Source organism: Hyla sarda, chromosome 13, assembly GCF_029499605.1.
Source record: "Hyla sarda isolate aHylSar1 chromosome 13, aHylSar1.hap1, whole genome shotgun sequence".
NCBI lineage: Eukaryota > Metazoa > Chordata > Amphibia > Anura > Hylidae > Hyla > Hyla sarda.
Window position 1 is genome coordinate 42,008,000 of NC_079201.1, and position 25,346 is coordinate 42,033,345.

The 25,346-nt window shown below is 45.3% G+C and overlaps 1 protein-coding gene across 3 annotated transcripts in view; it reads left to right on the forward strand.

Moving 5' to 3' along the window:
* The window catches only part of TMEM94 (transmembrane protein 94), a 413,777-nt gene that overhangs the window by 139,337 nt on the left and 249,094 nt on the right, over positions 1–25,346 (forward strand). For all 3 annotated transcript variants that reach the window (XM_056550488.1, XM_056550490.1, XM_056550491.1), the window contains 2 exons: positions 5,446–5,548; positions 5,733–5,819. In XM_056550488.1, coding sequence (XP_056406463.1) covers positions 5,446–5,548; positions 5,733–5,819 — 190 coding nt within the window. The remainder of the gene's footprint in view (positions 1–5,445; positions 5,549–5,732; positions 5,820–25,346) is intronic.

Consider the following 25,346-nt stretch of genomic DNA (forward strand, 5'->3'; position numbering starts at 1 on the left):
GATACACTGGCATACACACACAAAAGGGACTACAATTCCCAGCATGCGTCATTCAGGAGTCTTCAGTCTGTCGGATAACACCAGCATGCTGCCTCTGTAGTCTCCTGGGGGTTGTAGTTCACCACACCTCTATAGGGCATACACCAGTGTTTCCCAACCTGAGTGCCTCCAGGTGTTGCAAAACTACTACTACCAGCATGCCCGGACAGCCAAAAGCTGTTGGAGCATGCTGGGAGTTGTAGTTTTGATACAGCTGAAGACACCCTGGTTGGGAAACAATGCACTTTGTTTGTAATATACTGAATTGGCTAGAACAGTGTTTCCCAATCTGTGTGCCTCCAGCTGTTGCAAAACTACAACTCCCAGCATCCCCAAAGGCTTTCAGGGCATGCCGGGAGTTGTAGTTTCACTACAGTTGGAGGCACACTGGTTTGGAAACACTGGTGCAACATAATACGTATGCTGAATAGGCTAGGACAGTGTTTCCCAACCAGTGTGCCTCCAGCTGTTGGAAAACTAAAATCTGTCAGGGCATGCTGGGAGTTGTAGTTTTGCAACAGCTGGAGGCACACTGGTTTGTAAACGCTAGCATACACACACATAACAGGGACTACAACTCCCAGCATGTGTCATTCAGGAGTCGTCCCCCCCCCTTCACACATAGAAATCATGCCCAGTCCGAGATTTATTCCCCTGCAGTCTATACATTCCCAGCCGCGCACTTTGTTATCCTCCCCTTCAGATAACACTCTTATCTTCTCTGTCTTCTTTCAGTGCAGTCCTGCATCCTCAGAAGACCAAGCAGGGGGAGGGGAGATGAGGAGCTGTGTACCTCCTCTCTCTCTCCCTGCTCTGGCTTCTTTCTCTCAGCAAGACCTGCATCCTCCGGGAGGGGGAGATGAGGGGGCGTGGCTTCTTTCTCATGCAGACCTGTGTCCTCCGGGAGAGGGATATGAGGGGGCATGGCTTCTTTCTCTCATGCAGACCTGCGTCCTCTGAGAGGGGGAGATGAGTTGGCATGGCTTCTTTCTCTCATGCAGACCTGTGTCCTCCGGGCTCTGAAAGAAGAGAAAAAAAAAAGCCCTGACTCGTTGTCCACAGCCTAATCCTAAAATGGCCGACGCTGTGGACGACAGTAAGAGATCTAACACAGAACTACAGAACTTCCTGGCCCACAAACAGGTAAGAAAAAAAGACACATGCTACACAAACATATAATACATGTCAATTGCAAAAAACATGAACATTAAAAGAAGATTCAATATAGCCACCGGATTACCCCTTTAATTTATCCTACTCTTGAAGAATTTTTTTTTTTAGATTTTTTTTTTTTACAACAAAGGCCTTCAAAGCATCCCAAACATTTCCCAGACTGGCTGACCCTTTGTTAATTGCCCCAAATTCATCGATATCTGTCCCTCATTAAAATTAGAGAAACATATCCCTCTATTCCCAAATACTTATACCATTGGAGAGTGGTCGGTAATAGTCTTAGCTTCATAAAAACTACAACTTTCCACTGCCAAAATATTACCGAAGACTGTCAATTCGAGAAGCAGAATATGGTTGATTCCAATTTGCTATAAGTTCACATAATTGTTACCAAAAATAGCATTACTATACATGATTAATCCTAGACTTTACTCATTTAACATATGCAGTCTGTGCAGTTAAAAAAACAAAAAACTATTTCATAGTAACGCGTTATTTTGGATTCTGTTATTTCACACAATAACCTTCATTCATAAGATGCTATATCTATCCGTTTTATTGACTATTGCACAATTTCCTTATTGGCTCTCTTCTGCATATAGTGATAATTGCACACTGCCCCAATAGCAGCTTTAGTATTGCATAGTTCATTCAAACAGTGTGCATCCATATTGAGCATTTCTGTTGCAGATGTTGTTTTTAAAAACACTTATATACACTGCAACAGCAAAAATTACTCCAGAATGGTGTTGCTTGCAGATCACTTTTTTCACAGTATCCACATAGACTGATTCATAAAGCACTGTATCTCTCAGTTGACTACACTGCCCGTGATATCTCTCTGTATGCACTGATAATTGCACAAAGTCTCATTAGCAGCATCAATATTGCACAAAATCAATGAAAGAACCATGCAGTATTGAACTGAAGCACAATGTCCCAATAACAGCTTTAGCAATGCATAGTTCATTCAAACAGTAAATATTGGTGAATATTTCTGTTGTAGATGTTATCTTTAACCCCTTAACGACATGCGCCGTAAATGTACGGCACTCCTAAGAAGTACTTAGAGCACAGCGCCGTACATTTACGGCACATCTTTCTTGGATCACTGCGTCTCCGGACGTGGTGATTGGAACAGGATGACTGCTGATATCTATCAGCAGCCATCCCAGCATATCGCCCAGGGGGATCCTGAGACCCCCCCCCAAGTCGGCGATCACCGCAATGTCGCTCCATCACTGTCGCCGCGTCCCCGACGCTCCGGACGTCTTCTTCCCCGGGATCCACGCTCTCAGTCGCCGTCATCACGTCGCTCCGCATGCCGCTCCTATTGGATGATGGGACGGCGTGCGCGACGACGTGATGACGTCGAAGGAGAGCGCCGACCATGCAGGGGATCCCGGCATGGAGCAGACACCGAGGAGGCAGGTAAGGTCCCTCCCAGTGTCCTGTAAGCTGTTCGGGACTCCGCGATTTCACCGCAGCTGGCCCGAACAGCCCGACTGAGCAGCCGGGTTAGTGTCACTTTCGCTTCAGACGTGGCCGTCAGCTTTGATCGCCGCGTCTGAAGGGTTAATACAGGGCATCACCGCGATCGGTGATGTCCTGTATTAGCTGCGGGTCCCGGCCGTCGATGGCCGCAGGGACCGCCACGATAGGTGTGCATTTGCGTATAAGACAGTTTTGGGGAAGAAAAAGTGCGTCTTATACGGCGAAAAATACGGTACCCCATCTGTGGATGTAAAGTGCTATGCAGGTGCACTACAATGTTCAGAAAAAAAGGAGCACCATTGGGCTTTTGGAGAGAGAATGTGTCTGAAATTGAAGGCCATGTGTGTTTACAAAGCCCCTATAGTGCCAGAAAAATGGACCCCCCCACATGTGACCCCATTTTGGAAACTACACCCCTCACGTAATGTAATAAGGGGTACAGTGAGCATTTTCACCCCACAGGTATCTGACAGATTTTTGGAACAGTGGTCCGTGAAAATGAAAAATAACATTTTTCATTTGCACAGCCCACTGTTCCAAAGATCTGTCAAATCCCAGTGGGGGGGGGGGGGGGGTAAATGTTCACTGCACCCCTTATTAAATTCTGTGAGAGGTGTAGTTTCCAAAATGGGGTCACGTGGGGGGGTCCACTGTTCTGGCGCCACGGGAGGCTTGATGGGACTTTCTGATCGCTTTTTATACATTTTTTTTTAGAGTATACAAAGTGAACAAAAATACGCAATTTTGGACTTTGGAATTTTTTTTTTTATGTGTACGCCATTGACCGTGCAGTTTAGTTAACATTATATTTTTATAGTTCGGACATTTATGCACGTGGTAATACCACATATGTTTATTTTTGTTTAAATATTTTTTCACTGGAGTCCCGAACAGCCCACTGAGCTAACCGGCAACAGTATTCCCCCCTTTTAGGCGCCGCAATCAACTTTGATCGCAGCATCTTTTGTGGTGAAATGATTGATGTCCTTATAGAGTACAATTGGTGGTGCATAAAAATAAGCCCTCATATGGGTCTGTAGGTGGAAATGTAACCCCTTAAATGTAACCCCTTACGTCCTTGGATCCTGCTCTTCTGATATAACGCGGGGTTACACAGTAACCCCGCATCATATCACGGCGGGCCCGGCGTCATAGTGAAGCCGGGACCCGCCTCTAATAGCGCGCAGCGCCGATCGCGGCACCGCGCGCTATTAACCCTTTAGCCGCGCGCTCAGAGCTGAGCCGCGCGGCTAAAAGTGAAAGTTCCCAGCTAGCTCATTCGGGCTGTTCGGGATAGCCACAGCTAATCGCGGCATCCCGAACAGCTGACAGGACAGCGGGAGGGCCCCTTCCTGCCTCCTCGCTGTCCGATCGCCGAATGACTGCTCAGTGCCTGAGATCCAGGCATGAGCAGTCATGCGGCAGAATCGTTGATCACTGGTTTCTTATGAGAAACCAGTAATCAGCATAGGAGATCAGTGTGTGCAGTGTTATAGGTCCCTATGGGACCTATAACACTGCAAAAAAAAAGTGAATAAAGATCATTTAACTCCTCCCCTATTAAAAGTTTGAATCGCCCCCCTTTCCAATTGAAAAAAAAAACACAGTGTAAATAAAAATAAACATATATGGTATCACCGCGTGCGGAAATGTCCGAATTATAAAAATATATCATTAATTTAAGCGCTCGGTCAATGGCGTGCGCGAAAAAAAATTCCAAAGTCCAAAATAGTGCATTTTTGGTCACTTTTTATATCATTTAAAAATGAATAAAAAGCGATCATTAAGTCCTATCAATGCAAAAATTGTACCGTTAAAAACTTCAGATCACGGCGCAAAAAATGAGCCCTCATACCGCCCCATACACGGAAAAATAAAAAAGTTATAGGGGTCAGAAGATGACAATTTTAAACGTATTAATTTTCCTGCATGTAGTTATGATTTTTTCCAGAAGTCCGACAAAATAAAACCTATATAAGTATGGTATCATTTTAATCGTATGGACCTACAGAAAAAATATCAGGTGTCATTTTTACCAAAAAATGTACTACGTAGAAAGGGAAGCCCCCAAAATTTACAAAACAGCGTTTTTTTTCCAATTTTGTCGCACAATGATTTTTTTTTCCCGTTTCACCGTCGATTTTTGGGCAAAATGACTGACGTCATTACAAAGTAGAATTGGTGGCGCAAAAAATAAGCCATCATATGGATTTTTAGGTGCAAAATTGAAAGAGTTATGATTTTTTAAATGCAAGGAGCAAAAAACGAAAATGCAAAAACGGAAAAACCCCCGGTCCTTAAGGGGTTAAAGCATTATGATTTTTAGAAGGTAATAAGTAAAAAACGAAAGTGCAAAAATGGAAAAACCCTTAAGGGGTTAAAAACACTTATATATGCTGCAACAGCAAAAATTACTCCAAGCTGGTATTACTTGCAGATCACTTTTTCCACAGAATCCACATAGAGTCCTTCATAAAGCACTGTATCTCTCAGTTGAATACACTTCCCTTGATATCTCTCAGCTGTATGCACTGATATGAAAGAGCGTGTCTAAGAAAATTGTGATCAATGTTGATCAACTTTGATTTACTCATAATTGTCAGAAGCAGGCTATAAGCTTTCTGATTTATTTCTCTGGGATGTCTTGTACTTCATTAGGGAAATGTAAATGTTTTTACAGAACAAATCTATGATAGCATTATGCTTATTTGTCATATGACTTGGTCTTTTTTTTTTTAGGAGCTGGCTGGACCACGCTCTTTCACGCCCTGTAACAGCTCTAGACAATGAAAGATACACCGTTCAGTCTGTGATTCTTGTACATGCTGTCCCTATCATTATGGTGGGTTGTTTTCGGTCTTGTTTTACACATACACACTCTCCATAAACTGGTAAACTGATAAATCTGAACATTTATTCTATTTTATTTATTTGACATACTGTATATGGCATAGACACAAACTTCTGTCAGAGAACTCAAATTTTTTTCTTTCTTTTTTTTTTTTTTTACTTTTCTAACCCTACAGGCTTCTTTCCTCATCACCAATGCCCTGCGTTTCACCTTCCATGCTCCTGGCATACCGCCTGCTTCCTATGCTTTGCTGCAACTTCAGGTATTGGGCCGACATATTTTGTGTTTGGTTCTATGTTTTCATGATAATGTATGTAAGGTTATAGTTTGATTCTATCTGTACAAATGTTACAAATACATGTAACATGTTGGAAACTGCCTATATGAAATGAGGGGGAGTTTAGAGGCTATAGGAGGGGAACGTCTGTAGGAGAGAAACAGCTGTGTGAGGGGGACGGCTATAGGAGGGGGAATGGCTATAGGCTTTGGCTATCTAGGCATGCTAGGAAATGTAGTTTTCTTAACACCTGGAGACACAGGGTGAGATTTATCAATCAGCCTGAAACCCAAAGTGTCCATTTTTCCCCATAACAACCAATTACAGCTCAACTTTTGAATGTTAACGAGCACTTGTAAAGTAAAAGTTGAGCTGTGATTGGTTGCTATGGAAAAACTGAAAATTAGGGTTTCAGGCTGATTGATAAATCAAGGTCACACTTTTTTTTTAAACTTGGCTATAAGGAGGGGACGGTTATAGGAATTTCATTCCCTCTCATTTTGAATAGACATTCCCTTTCATTTTGCCATTCCCCCACGTCCCTTACATGTCAAGTTTTTTTTATTTGTATATGAAAAAGGGAGGAATTCCCATTTTATGTACCTGGCCTGCACACTGTTGCTCTTCCCACATGGCTACACAATAGAGCGCTGGGAGGAAGAGGCTTTTTATATCACTGCCTCCCAGCGCAAGGCAATGCTGGGAGGAGCCACGCAAACTAACGCACACTGCTGATGCCAATCACCTTGGGCGCCAGGGCAGCTGTATGTTACGCAGGAAGCTAGGAAGCCGCACCGAGCCCCCACCAGCTACTGCCAGAGCTGCAGCCGCTAGAGCATGTGATTGCAGAATTTTGGTATAGGCTTTATCGCCATCCTCAATCATTGTGGTTCAATTGTGATTGCAATATAGATAATGCATGCCTAGGCTGCCGTATGCTCAACATTTAAACTGTAAGGACCTGATAACACTAGCATAACCTCCCCTACATGTTCTGTGGCACTGGTCATGTCATTGAGGGCAGTGCAGTTGGGGAGATTAACTCCTTTCAGGGCATATGTGGACACCCTAATTGCTGACATGTCCGCGCAACTGGACATATGCATACATTCTATCAATACGCTGCAGGAGACCGGTGGCGGGACCTGGCTATCAATCACAGCTGGGGTCCTGCTGCACCTACCGAGACCATGATTGCTCCATTCTCGACAGCAGTAACCCCATAAATGCTTTGATCAGTACTGATCACTGCATCTATTGGATTGATGGGGAGGGGGCTTCCCCTGTTCACCAATGGCAACCCTGTGAATGCAATAGCGGGGACCCAGCTGATGGCCTTCTGTCTGCCTTTTATTTCTCAGGAATCATTGCAGTGTCTCAGGAATGGGGGGGGGCTGTTTTCAGTGAGGGGTTTGGACAGAGACACAGATGATAACAGTATGATGTATTTCCTCACTACTTGCAAGTGACAACTGAAAGAGGGGAAACTGCTCTATATAGCTAATTATTGATATTTAGACAATGTAATAGGTTAATGAGAGGGAGCGGATGAGCTATGGGTTTAGTTCCCCGGAGTACCTATTTAACGGCATGTATGATAATATGAATATGCAGCAGACAAAACCAGGAAATACAGGGGATGAAAAGATTTCCTAAATGTCAGAACACTAAATAGGTCAGGATATTAAGAACACTGTTCACACTGGACAAAAAGACACCCCACTCCATAAAAGGAATGGACAGCAATAATTACTCCAAATGGACTGCTTGCTAGCGGCACACTGAACAGTGTGGAATGGATACCAGCCAAGGAGGAAGCATAAATAAAAATGCATGAAACATGGGCAACGACTCCAACATACTCCTAGATAGATGGATTAGCACAAAGCTCGGAACAGGATTCTATCCTAGGAGATCCAGGATCCAACAAGGTCAAGCAGGACTGATACAAAGACATAATGTGAACACAGACTAAGATTCACATAACTCAGGTAAAACAGAATACAATCTAAATACGGGTCTAAACAAGGAACTCTAAATATATGCCATGCAAGAATACTAAAACCCAATAAGATACTAAACAAAGCAGGCTAAAATCCAGATATAAAAAACATAGGACAGATAATAATGGTCAAATTCAGGAAATGTGCTAAGACAGACAAAAGTGCATAAAGATACATGGTCAGAATAACAGGTGAAATTACCTGGGCAGAGCAGCACCTGAAGAGTCCATACCCTCCCACTGCTGAAGTACTGAAAACATTAACTCTCACATTACCATTGAGAGAGGTTAACACACTCATCATAAATAAACTGCATGTCTGAACAGGCCCCAAAACAGAAAATACCAAAACACAGATAAACGCACATTACAGCTGGGGAGCGCATCCCCTGGGCGTTCCTGTAGAGGGAACTTGGACACCTCAGGAGTAGCATGAGAATGCAACCACTCCTTAGAGATGGGAATGATCCACCATCACTTATCCACACTTCACATTTGTGGATCCTTAAATGGGCACTGTCACCAACTTTTTTTTTTTTTTTTTATATGTTGTAGTACTTATGTACTACAACATATCTCTAATATAGTTTAATTATTTTAAAAAAAAATCAAAATAGTTTATCTTACATGTTAAAACCGGCCACTAGGGGGTCTCCCTCCTAGTGGCTGGCTGCAGCCTGGCGTGACGTCACGCCTGAATTTCGGACCAATGCCGGCCGGGCAATCGGTCCGAATTCATTCAGGCTGCACTCCCTGCCTGTCAATCAGACAGACGGAAGCGAGCGCTGAGAATACAGAGGAGTGCATTGGCTCGCACGCCGGCCCCGCCTCCTTGCATACACTCTCCACCGCTGAAGTCCTGCACTCTACTCTACTACTTGGGTAAGTCTTTTTTGGGGTGGGGGGAGCGCAGTGGGTTGCTGGGTTCTGGGGAGCCTGTGGTGGTTGACGACTTTTCGTTATAGTTAAGGCTCACTGTACATCTTGTTACATTCCTTGAGGGGTGTCGTTTCCAGATTAGTATTTTTTTTTTTTTTTTTGCTGTTCTGGCATCATAGGGTTGAGGCGTTCGGGGGAGCGAGTTACTTGGCCGTAACTCAGATACTGTTTTCACCACAGGGTGCCTCCAGCTGTTTCACCACTAGAACTCCCAGCATGCCCTGACAGCCAATAGATGTCAGGGAAAGCTGGGAGTTGTAGTGGTGAAACAGCTGGAGGCACCCTTTATAGGTGAACTAAGGGCGGAAGTCGGCACCCCCAGCAGGCATCAGTGATGTTGTGTCTGCTGGGGAAGTATGCCTGGTAGTGAACACACTACCAGGCAGACAAAATGGCATTTCTAAGATAATAAAAAAAAAATAAAGGCAGAAAAGGGGTCAGGGATAGATGGGACAGAAAAAAAGGATGGTGGGAGCTACCCTTTAAATGTGATGGAAGACTATTTTGGGGTCTACTACATGCAGGAAGACTGGGAGGATGATAACATAATATTAAAGAGGGATCTGGGGAAGCTGGGGGCTTAGTCATGGACATGGCAAATTAAGTTTAATGTGGATAAATGTAAGGTTATGCACTTGGGCCGTAAAAACTAAATGTACAATTATGTGCTAAATAACAAGACATTAGGTAAAACTTCTACAGAATTGGACTTGGGGGTACTGGTGGACAGTAAACTCTGCTTTAGCAATCGGTGCCAGGCAGCGGCTGCCAAGGCTAACAATGTCCTTGTCACGTGCCTTAGTTTTGCCGCTGTATAAATCACTAGTCAGACCACATATGGAGTATTGTGTCCAATTCTGGGCACCTGTATATAAAAAAAGGACATGGCAGAACTGGAGAGGGTGCAGAGGAGGGCGACAAAGATAATCAGTGGTATGGGAGGATTACAGTACCAAGACAGGTTTCAAGCTTGTGGTTATTCAGTTTAGAGAAAAGACATCTTAGGGGCGATCTGATTACAATGTACAAATATATGAATGGACAATTCAGAGATCTTTTCAAGCGATCTTTTTAAACCTAGGCCAGTATGACAAGGGGGCAACCTCTACGTCTAGAGGAAAGAAGGTTTCACCATCATCACAGACAGACATTGTTTACTGTAAGAGCAGTGAGATTATGGAACTCTATGCCTCATGATGTTGTGAGATCTGACTCCCTAAACAAGTTCAAGGGGGGCCTGGATGTTTTTCTAGAGAGTAATAATATTACAGGTTATGGATAGTAGATTCATGGGGATAGAACGTTGATCCAGGAATTTATTCTGATTGCCATATTGGGGTCGGGAAGGAATTTTTCCTCTTTCATGGGGCAGTTGGCATCAACCTTATGTTTGTTTGTTTTTTTGCCTTCCTCTGGATCAACACAGTAGGGTCTTAGGTTTAACTCGATGGACTCTTGTCTTTTTTTCGACCTTACAAACTATGTTACTATGGTCCCTGTATCGTCCCCAGAAATTTTCCAACAGATTCTTCACAGATGGGGTATTCTGAAGGTGGATCTTATGACAATGATGTTTAATGGGAAAATAGAGAGAATTTGCTTCCTATATACTGTGAGACAACCCATTGGCGATAGACTCTCCATCAGTTCTCTGAAAATTCAGGCTGGCTTATGTATTCCTTCTGTTTTATTTGATTCCAAGGGTATTAATAAAAATCGGACAGGATCAACCTTCTGGTCAAAGAGATCCTGGTTTACTCAACTCATTCAGATTCAAGTTGAGGACCATTTTGGAAGCTTTTCCCATAGCAGACACTAGTATTGTGGGAAACTCAGATCTGCACAGGTTTAACCTGACAGCCTGGAGATTGAGAAACCTGTCGCATTCCAGAACAAAATTGACCAAAAGGGCATATTTTAGAAATATGAAGATCCTCTCTTCCTCGTGTTCCAGAAATTAGACATCTGAAGATCTGCCTATCCCAGCTATCCTTCAGTTTTTTGCAGGACAGCTTAGATAAAGATTTTGCTCCTTTTACTCTCAGGTATCAGCCATCGCAGCTTGTCTCTATAGGCCTATCTTTCAAGACCCTCTTGTTAAGAGCAGGGCCGGCCTTAGGTGTTCAAGCGCCCTGTGCGAGCTAACCTTGTGGCGCCCCCCCCCCCATTACCCCATAAACATACACAAAGAGTAAACAAATCTTTGTAACAAATATTTTTTTTTAAATATTTAATCATTCCCCTACCCCCTTAATCAGTCCCATGTCCCTCTTCACCAGTCCCCTGCCCCCCTTAATCAGATGCAGTATAGCTCCCCACATTAGGTGCAGTATAGTTCCCAACATTAGGTGCAGCATAGTTCTCCACATTAGGTTGGCAGTATAGTTCCCCACATTAGGTGCAGTATAGCTCCCCACATTAGGTGCAGTATAGCTCTCCATATTAGGTGCAGTATAGTTCTCCACATTAGGTGCAGTATAGTTCCCCCACATTAGGTGCAGTATAGTTCCCCCACATTAGGTGCAGTTTAACTCCCCCACATTAGGTGCAGTATAGCTCCCCCACATTAGGTGCAGTATAGCTCCCCCACATTAGGTGCAGTACAGTTCTCCCACATTAGGTGCAGTATAGTTCTCCCACATTAAGTGCAGTATAGTTCCCCACATTAAGTGCAGTATAGTTCCCCACATTAGGTTGGCAGTATAGTTCCCCACATTAGGTTGGCAGTATAGTTCCCCACATTAGGTGCAGTATAGTTCCCCACATTAGGTGCAGTATAGTTCCCCACATTAGGTGCAGTATAGTTCCCCACATTAGGTTGGCAGTATAGTTCCCCCACATTAGGTGCAGTATAGCTCCCCTCATTAGGTGCAGCATAGCTCCCCTCATTAGGTGCAGCATAGCTCCCCTCATTAGGTGCAGCATAGCTCCCTACATTAGGTACAGTATAGCTCCCCACATTAGATGCAGTATAGCTCCCCACATTAGGTGCAGTATAGCTCCCCACATTAGGTGCAGTATAGCTCCCCACATTAGGTGCAGTATAGCTCCCCACATTAGGTGCAGTATAGCTCCCCACATTAGGTGCAGTATAGCCCCACATTAGGTGCAGTATAGCTCCCCACATTAGGTGCAGTATAGCCCCACATTAGGAAGAAGCAGGTTCCCCAAATTCGGTAGCATTGTAGTCAACCCCCCCCCCCCCCCACACACACACACACAGACAGGCAACCACACATGCGCACACACAGACAGACAGACACCCACACATGCACACACACACACAGACAGACAGACAACCAGACATACACAGACAGACACCCACACATACACGTAGACAACTTTACCTGACCTGCGCTGCGCTTCTCTTCGGCGGCGGCCTGACGAGTGACATCACTGACGTCCTGTGCGGGTCTGCGAAGGTACGTCACATGCGCGACATCCCTCTTCAGACTGGGGCCGGCCAGCCAACCGGAGACGCGGAGGAGGGCGGGGTAAGTGAAGCCTTCCGGAGTAATGAAGAAAACTGTGCCCTGAAGCGGAATGTGACCCTCCGCATAGGGACACAGTTGAGGGAGGGTAGTGGGAATGTAATGAGAGGGAGCGGCCTGCAAAGCAGAAAACTGTGTCCCTGTGTGGAGGGTCACATTCCGCTACAGGGCACAGTTTTCTTCATTACATCGTTATTTAGCACTGCTTGCCCGAAGCAGGGTTAAATCCCGGGCGTCGGGCAATTCAAATTATATATACTTGGTGCGAGCTGTATCGGACGCCCGGCGCCCCTGTTGCCATGGCACCCTGTGCGGCCGCTCGCACACCCCTAAGGCCGGCCCTGGTTAAGAGGTTCCTAAAAGGTGCCGAAAAACAGAAATCTAAATTTTTAAGGGGTTAGCAGTTACCCCTTTGAACCTTAGGAGGAGGCAGAGCTCAGGCATTCATCATGGAAGCTGACCTTCCTTCTGGCAGTTACATCGGCCTTAAAGGGGTATTCCGGCTTTATACATCTTATCCCCTATCCAAAGGATAGGGGATAACATGTATGATCACAGGGGTCCCGCCGCTGGCAACCCCTGCGATCTCTGTGCAGTCCCCAGCGTTCTGTGTTGGGCACGTAGGTGCCTTCATTCAGGAATCTGAATCAGGTGGTCTCTCTTCCGATTCTTGCTCCTCATCTTGCCTCTTTTGAAGAACAAAAGCTGCACACTCTTGATGTTTTGAGATGCCTCCAATCTATGTGGATAGGTGTGGTAACTTCAGGAAGAATTTAAATCTCCTCATCCAATTTTCCAGTAACCGGCAAGGTTGTAAGGCTTCCAAGCCTACCATCAGTAGGTGGATTAAGTTGGCGATTAGGGAAGCTTATGTAGCACAGTCTCTGGGTCCTCCAGACTTTGTCAGAGCCCATTCAACCGGGGGTGTGACAACTTCTTTTGCCAAAAGAAGCTTGCCACCTTTGGACCTCATCCGCATAGCAGCCTCCTGGAGTGGACCTCCATCTCCTATTATGAGCTAGATACTTGGATGTCTGAGTACTCTGCCTTTGGGCGAACTGTGCTAAGTTTTACCAGGCAGGAGAGCACTTCTATGCAGTCATTTTCTTGCCAGATCCCCATCTGTGCTGCTGATAAGGTAAGGGAATCAAGGTATTCCGGTTAAGAAGTCAAAAATTACTGCATATTATACACCATCACTAAAAGTTATTAATATCAGCCATATACTGTTATGAGCAATCATGAGCAGTTTCCATGATTGCACTTATGACTCATCCCCTGAAGTGTTCTGTTTTCTGCTGCTTGTGATCCGCTCCGTCCCACTCCCCCTTCTGCAGGAGATGAGGATCATGTGATTCCTAGCTCAGCAGGAGGCTTGGCTTACTAAGCCTCAACAAAAAACTTGGTCTCAAATGGCTGGAGATGCTCAACCCCAAATGCGATTGTGCATTTATACTGGGGGAGCAGATCCTGCCCTTGTAGTCCGTTGCTAGGGGCAATCCCCAGCATAAAAATGCATACAATGGAGGATGCCTGCAGCAGACTACAAGTGCCACAATAGAATCCTACACCAGATAGACGGTGTGGATGTGTACCAATTAGAATAATACAATACAGGAATTTAGGTGCACTACTGTGGTAGATGTATACCGTGACATTGGTTATCCCTCAACACTGATGTTAAAATTGAGACATTCGCCAGTATATCCTTATATATAAGGATATACTAGAGCCCGCACACCAATGCCAAGGTTTCTCAAATGGCACGGGACCTAGCACTAAACCTACCTGTGCGTGATAAGCAAAACAGGGGCCAGTGGGCAATTACTAAGCCTCCCCTGGAATTTTGTCACACAACTTTCATGTGACACTCAGAGACTGAGAGCACACTGATCAAAGCAGTAGCACAGAGCAACCTATAAATCCCTGTCTACCTGCAAACTCTGATGGGTTTACTCAGCACAGAGAGAGCAGGCTGACATTATTGTGGGATGGGGGAGAGGCAGGAGGTAGGGAACTGGGAGAAGCACAGACTGCTGAAAAATGCAGTTCAGAATGGGCTCAACCAGAAAGTAAGGTACAGTTACTGAATGGAGGAATGTAGATACCAGGGGGCTGGCTACATTTACGTCCTGTACACGAAGCTTAATGCATAGCAGGTCCTGGCTGCTATCTGAAGCCAGGGACCTGCCGGTAATTGCAGACATCAGTGATTGCGCTGATCTCTGCCACTAACCCTTCAGATTCCATGATCTATACTGATCAAGGTATCTCTAGCAATGCGGGCATTTTAATGGATGATTGGCACGGCCGCGGGGATCCGATCATCCAAGATGTAAGACGGAGGTCCCCTCACCTGCTATGGCCGTCATCTTGGGGTCTTCTTCTCTGGTCTGCCTTCCAACAGACCACAGAAGAGGATCGCCGATAATACTAATCAGTGCTATGCATTTGCAAATTTTCACAATCTGCATATGTGCACCCCCTTTTTTTCATACTATTAAGTAAAAAAAAGAAAAAGAAGAAACACCACCAATTTTTTAAACCCACATTGCATTTTTATTCTTTATGGGAGCAAAACGCCAAGATTTCAGTGAAAAAAAAAAAAGCCATATTCTCAACATTCTGCAGTTTTGGAAAACTACAAGGAGCACAAATACTCCAAGTGGGTTTTGCATTTAGCGATTCCCTATTTTGCTAAAAAAAAAAAATCCACTGTGCAGCCATTTGGATGTTTTTGTCGGCGTGTTTACAAAAGAAAACACTTGAAGAAAAAAAATAAACACTTGGAAACTTAGCCTAAACATAACTTATGCCAGCTTGTAAATGGAATAAATGTTTGCTGCACAGACAGTGTGAGAGATGCACCTACTTTCCTGAGAGGCTTGTGCCTCTAAATCTAGCTCATCCTTCTACAGAGGACTTTTACTTAAAGGAGAACTCCAGCCAAATGAAATGACCTCTATATAGCTGCATATGATAAAGTTATATAACTTTGCAATGTGAAGTGTGATCTTTGTTGTGCACATACCCTGTTTCTCTTCAGGCAGGAAGTCCAGGAGATCTTATCACACTGATGACTAGTGTTTAACATAGGACACTTCGCTCTCCCTTCTCCTTAGCTCAGAGAGCTGACATCTTCAGTGTGCCATGTTTCAGTGTTCCTGATTTGGCTGGAGGGCAATACCCCCCACTCTGCTCACTCTCTCAGCAGCCCCTCCCTGCAATAAGCCCTAGTTTTTTCAAATGCTGTTTATGTGGGGGCTTTGGGGTCTGATTGTGTAACAAATGAGCTATGATGCTTTGTGGAGTCATGGTGAGCTTAGATATATAAGATATATACAGTACAGACCAAAAGTTTGGACACACCTTCTCATTCAAAAAGTTTTCTTTATTTTCATCACTATGAAAATTGTAGATTCACACTGAAGGCATCAAAACTATGAATTAACACATGTGGAATTATAGACATAACAAAAAAAAAGTGTGAAACAACTGAAAATGTCATATTCTAGGTGAAAAGTGTCCCCAAGTGCAGTCACAAAAACCATCAAGAGCTACAAAAAAACTGGATAAGTTCATCTGAGTCACCAGCCTCAGAAATCGCAGGTTAACAGCAGCTAAGATTAGAGACCAGGTCAATGCCACACAGAGTTCTAGCAGCAGACACATCTCTAGAACAACTGTTAAGAGGAGACTGTGTGAATCAGGCCTTCATGGTAGAATATCTGCTAGGAAACCACTGCTAATGACAGGTAACAAGCAGAAGAGACTTGTTTGGGCTAAAGAACACAAGGAATGGACAATAGACCAGTGGAAATCTGTGCTTTGGTCTGATGAGTCCAAATTTCAGATCTTTGGTTCCAACCACTGTGTCTTTGTGCGATGCAGAAAAGGTGAACGGATGGAGTGGTGTGATGGTGTGGGGGGGCTTTGCTGGTGACACTGTTGGGGATTTATTCAAAATTGAAGGCATACTGAACCAACATGGCTACCACAGCATCTTGCAGCGGCATGCTCATGCTATTCCATCCGGTTTGCGTATAGTTGGACCATCATTTATTTTTCAACAGGGCAATGACCCCAAACACACCTCCAGGCTGTGTAAGGGCTATTTGACCAAGAAGGAGAGTGATAGGGTGCTGCGCCAGATGACCTGGCCTCCACAGTCACCAGACCTGAACCCAATGAAGGCAAAAGTGCCAACCAGTGCTTAGCATCTCTGGGAACTCCTTCAAGACTGTTGGAAGACCATTTCAGGTGACGACCTCTTGAAGCTCGTCAAGAGAAGGCCAAGAGTGTGCAAAGCAGTAATCAAAGCAAAAGGTGGCTACTTTGAAGAACCTAGAATATGACATATATTCAGTTTTTTCACAGTTTTTTTTGTTAGGTCTATGATTCCACATGTGTTAATTCATAGTTTTGATGCCTTCAGTGTGAATCTACAATTTTCATAGTCATGAAAAGAAAGAAAACTCTTTGAATGAGAAAGTGTGTCCAAACTTTTGGTCTGTACTGTGTATATATATATATATATATATATATATATATATAATCTATATATGTATATATAAAAAAAATATTGGAGGAGCAGCACAACCAAAGAAGTAAAAGTCAAGAAAATAGGTGGATGCAAGCAACTAGTTGGCCCCGGTCAAGGCCCAAATCTAGATACAGAAGCAAAAGATAGTTGCAGCACTCCAAAAATGGTGAAAAAAAATAAGGTGGCTTTATTCCATATCAAAAATACAAGAGCAACGTTTTGGCTGCCTGTGCAGCCTTTTTCAAGCATGAAGTTTAAAAAAGGCTGCACAGGCAGCCTAAACGTTGCTCTTGTATTTTTTATATGGAATAAAGCCACCTTATTTTTTTCACCATTTTTGGAGTGCTGCGACTATCTTTTGCTACTGTGTGTATATATATATATATATATATATTATATCTTATTTAAGTTGTTTTTGTAACCACTTATGGTTGGATATGTCCTTTAACCCCTTCCTGCAAATGGATGTATATTTACATCCACTGCGGGCTCCCGCGGTATGACATGCGCTTAGCAGGTGAGCGCGCATCATACCTGGTGGGTCCTGGTTTCTATCAAAGTTTATTGCGGTGTCTAAAACAGGAGATTGCTGTTGCCAGTTAGCTCAGTGGGCTGTCCGGGACACTGCGATTTCACCTTGGTGGTTCCGAACAGCCCACTGAGCTAACCAGTAACAGCTGAGATGACAGCGGTAGGGTACTTACCTTCCTTCCTGTTGTCCGATCTTCGCTTGATTGCTCCAAGCCTGAGATCCAGGCTTGAGCAATCGAGCACAGATAACACCGATCAATGCTATGGCATAGCATTGTTCAGTGTATGCAATCAAAGTATTGCATGTAATAGTCCCCTATGGGAACTAAAAAAGAAGTGTAAACATTTTTTTTTTATCAATCTCATTTAACCCCTTCCCTAATAAAAGTTTGAATCACCCCTATTTTCCCATAAAAACAATATATATATAAAAAAATAAATAAATAAATAAACATATGTGCTATTGCGTAATTGTCCGAACTATAAAAATATAATGTTAAACTGCACGTTCAATGGCGTACACATAAAAAAAATTCCAAAGTCCAAATTAAGTATTTTTGATCACTTTTTACACCCTAAACTTTTTTTTATTAAAAGCGATCAAAAAGTCTTATAAAAATGGTACCGATAAAAACTTCAGATCATGGTGCAAAAAATGAGCCCTCATACCACCCTGTATAAGGAAAAATTAAAAAAGTTATAGGGGTCAGAGGATGACAATTTTAAACTTACAAATTTTGGTGCAAGTAGTTAAATTTTTTTTAGTAAAGTAGTAGTACAGTAAAGTAAAGTAGTAAAATAAAATAAAACCTATATCAATTAGGTATCATTGCGCCCATATGTACATACCGAATAAAGATAAGGTGTCATCTGCACTGAAAAGTGCATTGCGTAGAATCAGAAGCCCCTAAAATTTACAAAATGGCAGTTTTTTGTGGTGAATTCTTTTAATGGTATCACAAAGAAAAATTGGTGGCGCAAGAAACAAGCCCTCATATGAGTCTGTAGGTGGAAAATTGAAAGTGTTGTGATTTTTAGAAGGTGAGGAGGAAAAAACTAAAGTGCGAAAATGGCCCGAGAGGGAAGGGGTTAAGATTAGTATGTGATCCACTACCATATACATGAGGACAGTAGCAGATGAGGACTTCCAAGGAAGAGGTGGGTGTCAGCGGCACTGACCAGGGATAGGCACGTCAGGTGGATTGAATGAATTTATTGAAAAGAGAATGCAACGCATTTCACCGCACTTGCACAATTTCATCAGGCATGACAAACATGGTAAGATGGAATCTTATATACTAGATGATGTTAACTCTTTCATAGCATCTGTTACTTCTTAGATATCTAAGATAATATCGATAATTGTCATTCAGATTATTCCTCACTCGCATGGATATTCATGCGCAAAGCGTATACCCTTGCAAATACATATACAGAAATTACAAAATACGTAAAGTATAAACTAAAAATATATATAAAATTTCAAAATTACAATAAAAAATGGGAAGGGAATAATGTTTAACATTTAAAAATGTGTATTCCCTTTTATCGATAAGAGAATACACATTTGTAAATGTTAAATATTATTCCCTCCCCATTTTTATATTATTTACCCAAGCTACACAAGGATTTATTTAACCCCCAGGTCGCCCTATTATTTCAGGGATTTAATCCATGACTGCTCATTTATCCCACTATGTTGATTTATTTCTCCAACCTTATATTTTATATATTTTACAGTTACCCTCTTATTTGAGGGATTCCACACAATTAATTCAAAATCTTAGTAATCTATCCCTTCCATCATCATTTTCCTTTTTAACCCTAGATGTGTGTTCTCTTTGTTCGAACAGAAGTACAGAATTGGGTCTAGATAGTATAGAATATTTTTTTCAGAAGCGACCCGTATTTAAAAGAACAGTCTACATTTTTATTGGATTCTATCAAATTTATATTAGAGCATAATATTTTTACCTTCAATAGTATCATTTACAGACAGACTAGGGGCTGTGCCATGGTGACTCGTTTCGCCCCTAGTTATGCAAATTAGTTTATGGGTTGATTCGAGTCCAAGTACATGGCACAGTCTCAGACATTTTCTCATCATATTTTATTTTTTAGGAGATTTATAGATTTATTTTTTATCTGGACAGGTACTCCATTGGAAGCGGAAGAATTTGTCAATTTTTTGAATCGCAACACATGGGGCTGCAGTTCACATTACACTTTTCCCATATGGCTATATAATTTTTGGATTTAGAAATGAATAAAATAGGAAGACGGGGGCGTGACTTACCATGCATGCTGGGTAGAAGCATCTCCTGAGAGCTCCGCCGCTGGACTGCAGACCGGGACACTTCCTGCCGCTTCTATGGTGACCGCCGCGCGAAAAAGGGATCCAGACATGCTCTTAGGCACCCGGAGTCCCCATCTCCAATTTCCTCACCCCGCTGGCAGGGATTTCTGAGCCTCCGGAGCCGGACTCCCCCAGGCCGGCACCATCTTCCCCAGCTTCTTCCTCCCAGCCTTAAGCCCTGCCCCCAGCAGTGAGATGCGCGGAGTGCAGGCTGCTGCCATCTGTACGGAGCTCCACAGCAGGGACACGGGAGGCACTGCAGGGAGGTGAGACAAGGCCCCGATCTCCTACCCCGGCCCACCCCCCCCCGCTACTCATAGACTTACCTATGGAGGGGGAGGATGTGATCCACCCCCTGGGCACCGCTCCGCTTCTCTCCCCGGCCCCTCCCCAGGGCTCTTTCCCTGGGACACCGTGGGCTGCCGAACCCCCCTTCTTCCAGCCTGCATCACCCAGCCGGCCGGCTCTCCCCTGCTCTACCCCTCACTGGAGGCCCCTCCACCTCCTCAGCGGGCCCTTTTGTGAGCTGCCCCATCCGCACTCCCCAACTCCAACTCCTGGGGCTCGGCAGCAGACAGTCCATGGCACCTGACTCCTCCGAACCAGGGTACCCAGGCCCTGGCACCTAGGGCACAGGCGCCCTCGTCCCAGCCTTCTATTGGTCCCCCAGGACCTGATCAGGACTTGAGGCACAACCCTCCGGGCATCCCTCTCCCCCATGTTAATGCTGTCATCATCCTGCAATCTCACCCGGAGCTACAGGCGCTGCTGTCTTTCCTCCCTAGGAAACAAGACCTGTCGTCCCTCACAGAGGACTTACGCTCTACTTGGCGTCAGGATATTCAAGTGGTGCAACAAGAGGTGGATTCGCTTTCCACTAAAGTGACTTCCCTTGAGACTTTCTGCTCTTCCATGCAAAAGTCAGTGGATGACCTCCGCTCCACGGTGGCGCTGAACGCCTCCCGTCAACAGCTCCGGCATTCCCAGATGAAAGACCAAGAAAACCGTAATCGCAGGAACAATATCCGGATTAGGGTCTCCCTGAAGCCACACATGCGGAGGCCCTCCTGCCCACTCTCACCAATATCTGCAATTCCATCCTGGGGAGGGCAGCCCAATCGGCGATTGAAATTGACAGATATCAAAGGGCTCTGAGACCCCCCCCAGTTCTGACGCTGCCAGGCCGAGGGATGTCATATACCGAATACACTACTACTCCCTCAAAGAGGACATTATGAAAAAGGCTCGTCTTTTGCGAGAAATTGACTTTGATGGCGCTAAACTACAGCTGTTCCCTGACTTGTCCAGACGCACACTGCACCTGAGGACGTCCTTGAAGCCGCTGCTTGCCGTTATCCAGTCTCGACAGATCATTTATCGCTGGGGATTCCCCTTTGCGCTACATGCTCATCACCATGGGACCTCGGCCTCACTACGCTCACTACCTTCCTCGGTTCCTGCAAATGTTTGGACTAGACCCGCTTCCCCTCTCAGGCTGGGAAGTGAGGGTGGCTGACCTGTTCTCTCCTCCTCCGCTGCCTACAAACAGACAGAGGCCTCTCCTTCAGGATCGCCATTCTCCTCAACCCCATTCTCCTCGACTCCCATCGCAGGTGACGAAGTATCTCGTGTTCGGGAGAGGACCCTCACAGCTCTATGGAACATTGAGAACTCTTGATCATGCTGTGGTCTATTGTTTTTGCCTAATATGTTGCTCCCTGCCCCTGCACTGTGCCTCCATGGTTCTACCTCCCCTCCCCCTGTTAGTGACCTATGTGGTCTCTGGGGATGGTGCTGTTGGGTGGGTTCACCTCTTTTACTTACTACCCACGGGGGATGGCGGGGCCCCACATGAGTCACGCTGTTCGTTGGTTCGGCATGCTGTTGTCTCCTCCTGCGACTTGCTGATGGGGCCGTGCCTCCCCTCTCCCTTGCCGATGGGGCCGTGCCTCCCCTCCCCTTGCTGATGGTGGTCCCCTGGGTGTGGAGAGGGCTGAGGAGTGGTTTTATTGTTCCCCTTGTTAGTTCCTGTGGGTCCCTAATATCTAGTCCTCTTGCTCCTGACATTGCAGTGCCTTATAGGTGTGCCGTTACTTCTTTTTTTTCCTCCCTCAATTCTCTTACCCCTTGTCATGCCTTCTCTCTCCCTTTTTCTTTCTCCCCCTCCCTCCCCCCCTTTCTTCCCTCTCCTTTCCTAGAGCCCAATTCTTAGTGTGCCTTTCTCTTCTTCTGCCCGATTGCACCCCTCTTGTCCCAGCCTTCTTCCCCCCCTCCCCCATTGTGCTTTTCTTTGCCCTTTCTGTTCTTAGCTTTCCCTCGGCTTCCGGCGGCGGCACCTCTTCTGCTGTTTTTGTTGTCCTACTCTTCTTTTCTGTGTAATAGTGCTCTCTTCAATTTTCTCCCCCCCCCCCCTTTTTTTGTGCTGGTTTCTGCCTCCAATAAGGTTTATGTAGGAATTTCCTCCTGCCGTAACTTAGCCTAGTGCTATTTGGTTTAGTTCTTTTGCAGAGTGGTTTTTGCTTCTGCTGTTTTTATTTTTCTTTGTTTTGTGTCCCCCTTTTTGTGCATCTTTCTCCCCTCCCCTCCTGTTTGTCCTCTATCTTTCCCCTCTCCCCATCCCTTCCCCTACCCTTCACCGGTGTAGCTCCCATTAACAGAATCTTTTTGCTCCCTTCCTCAGTTCTTTTCCACATCGTGCTGTGTACGGCCTATGCTACATGGCCTCGATTAAACTTGTGTCCCTTAATGTACAGGGCTTTAATATACCTGAGAAGAGGGCGAAGGTCCTCTACTCCTTGCATTAACAAAGGTCCTCTATAGTTTGCTTACAGGAGACGCATCTTCTCAGGGATCAGGCCTCTGTGCTCCGCAACAGATACTACCAAATCTGGTACCACAGTAGCTTCTGATCCCAGAAGTTGAAAGGCGTAGCGATCCTCTTTAAAAAATCCCTGCCTGTTCATGTCCTAGATATTTTTCTGGACGAGGAGGGTCGCTATGTGTTTGTTAAATGTACCATTCAGGGGAAGGTGTACACCATCGCCAATATCTATGCCCCTAACCATGGCCAACTGACTTGCAGAATGTTCTTGAGTCTTTGACAGTGTTCTCTCAGGGACCTTTCCTGGTGTGTGGTGACTTTAATCTGACTTTGTTTTCTTCCTTAGATAGCTCCTGAGTAGCCTCGGCCCTATCCTTCTCACAGCTGAACAGGATTCAACGCCTTCTCTTTTCTCTGCAACTATCTTAGCCCTGGAGACTGACTCATCCTGACACACGTGACTATACCTTTTATTCCCATGCTCGCAAAGTATACACGAGAATAGATTATGTTTTTACCAGTCACTGTCTTCTTCCTAGCGTACTTTCAACATCTATTAGGTCTATGGTGTTTTCTGACCATGCCCCGGTCTTTTGTGAGCTGTCGCTCCCGAGTGGTACAAAGGGAGAGTTCGTCTGGAAACTCAATGAGTCACTCCTTTCTGACTTACTATTTTGTCGTACATCATGTCAGTGGGAGGTGCTGAAATGCGTGCTTCGTGGTGTGCTGATTAAGCTTGGTGCTCGCCTTAAAGGAGTTCTCTAACTGAAATATTTTATCCCCCGCTGTGCCCGGGCTGTAAAACTATACATAATAAACTTTCACTTACCTGCCTACGAACCCCCGTTGTTCCGATATCACCGCCCGTGCTCTGGTCCCTGTCAGCTTCCTTTTCCTGCGGGTCGGTGACTTCACTCTGAGCTCAGCATATCAGCGGCCGCGACGGGACATTGCGGCGGCCGCTGATAGGCTGAGCTCAGAGTGAAGTCACCGACCCGCAGGAAGTGGAAGAGACCAGAGAATGGGATGGCGATATCGGAACAACGGGAGATCGTAGGCAGGTAAGTGAAAGTTTATTATGTATAGTTTTACAGCCCAGGCACAGCGGGGGTTAAAAGTTTTAGCTTAGAGAACTCCTTTAAGAGGGCGGCAGCTCACAAACTCCAGTTTTTGCCTCATCGTTTGCACTCCTTGGAGACTTTTCATAAATCGACTTTGCCTGAGGCAATCCTTAGAGATCTCTTGACGGTACGCAGGGAGGTTCAGGTTTTGATTGACAAAAAATACAATAGAGATTGCCAGATCTGCTCAGGGGTACATTATGAGTGGGGTAACAGAGCGGGTAGGTTGCTAGCGAGGGCCCTTCGAGATAGGAGAGCTTCCTTGCATGTCCCTTCTATTAAGTCTGCAGGGGGTGAGTTGGTTCATCTTACATATTGGATAGCTTTCGAACCTATTACTCCGGCCTTTATGCCCTCTCCTCTTTTGACCCCGGGGAAGGGGGAGCGCCCGAGGACCTCTTAGCCTATCTGCACGAGACAGCTTTGCCACATCTCTCTCCCCTTGCCCTACAGGCCCTGGAATCACCCTTTACAATGGAGGAATTGTCTAATGTACTCTCCTCTCTGCCCTCAGGTAAATCGCCTGGCCCTGATGGCTATATCTCTAAATTTTATAAGTCTTTAGCTACGGAACTGTCCCCGTGCCTTTTGCGAGCCTCTAATGCAGTTGCTGCTGATTCGCTCTTCCCCCCCCCCCCTCCTTTCTACAGGCCACCATCACTGTTATCCCCAAGGAGGGTAAATGTATAGGGAATATAGCGCATTCAGTAATTATAAGCTTAACCTCACCAAAAGTGTCACTTTAGACGTCTCCCTGGGGTCCTTGGGGGTTTCCCTGCGCCGTAGACAGTTCTCTTTTCAGTGGGCGTCATCCTCCTTTAAGTACTTGGGCATACAGGTGCCGAACGACCTTTCCCCCACCTTTGACCTGAACTTTGCCCTCCTCTCCACCTTCCGCTCTGACCTCCAGAAATGGGACCGCAGGGACTTCTCCTGGATAGGGCGCATAAATATCCTGAAAATGAACTTGCTGCCTCGCTTACTCTATCTTTTCCCGACTCTCCCTGTCTATCTCCCCAGGTCTTTCTTTCAGACATTGTGCAGGCTGTTTACTAAATATGTCTGGGGATCCTCGGGGCATTGGCTCGCACGCTTGACTCTCATTCGGCCCAAAAGGGATGGTGGTCTGGCAATGCCGGATCCCTATCTCTACTATCTTGCAGCTGTATCCTCCAAGATATTGGATTGGTTCCACCACTCCCAGTCTAAGCTGTGGGTCCGCCTCGAGAATCTTATATCTCTGCTCTCCCTTACAGCCCTTCCCTGGATCAGGCCCTCTTACTGGACAGCTGCGCACTGCCTGAGTCTGCCCTGGGGTGCTAGGATAGTGTTAGGAGTTTGTCACCGCTATCGTCTTAAAACGTAACTTCTGGGATTGGGTGGGCCCCTCACTCCGATCCGTGACAACCCTGACTTTTCTCCGGGATGACTTTCCTTTTCCTTTTTAGGGGGGTGACTTTTGTGTTCTCTCAGTTCCTCCACTCCCCTGCCCTCAAGCCTGTCTCTGAGATACTGGGTGGATTGACTCAGACGGGGCCACAATCTTGGCAATATACTCAATTGTCCGACTTGGAAACAGTCTTTGGCCCTTGATAGGGACCCCTTTCCCTTTGAGAGTCTTTGCATAGCCTCATCCCCAGTCTGACTGTCTGATCTCAGAGCTCTATTCCCTCCTCCTCCGTGGAGCTCTTTCCTCCTCCCCGGCCTA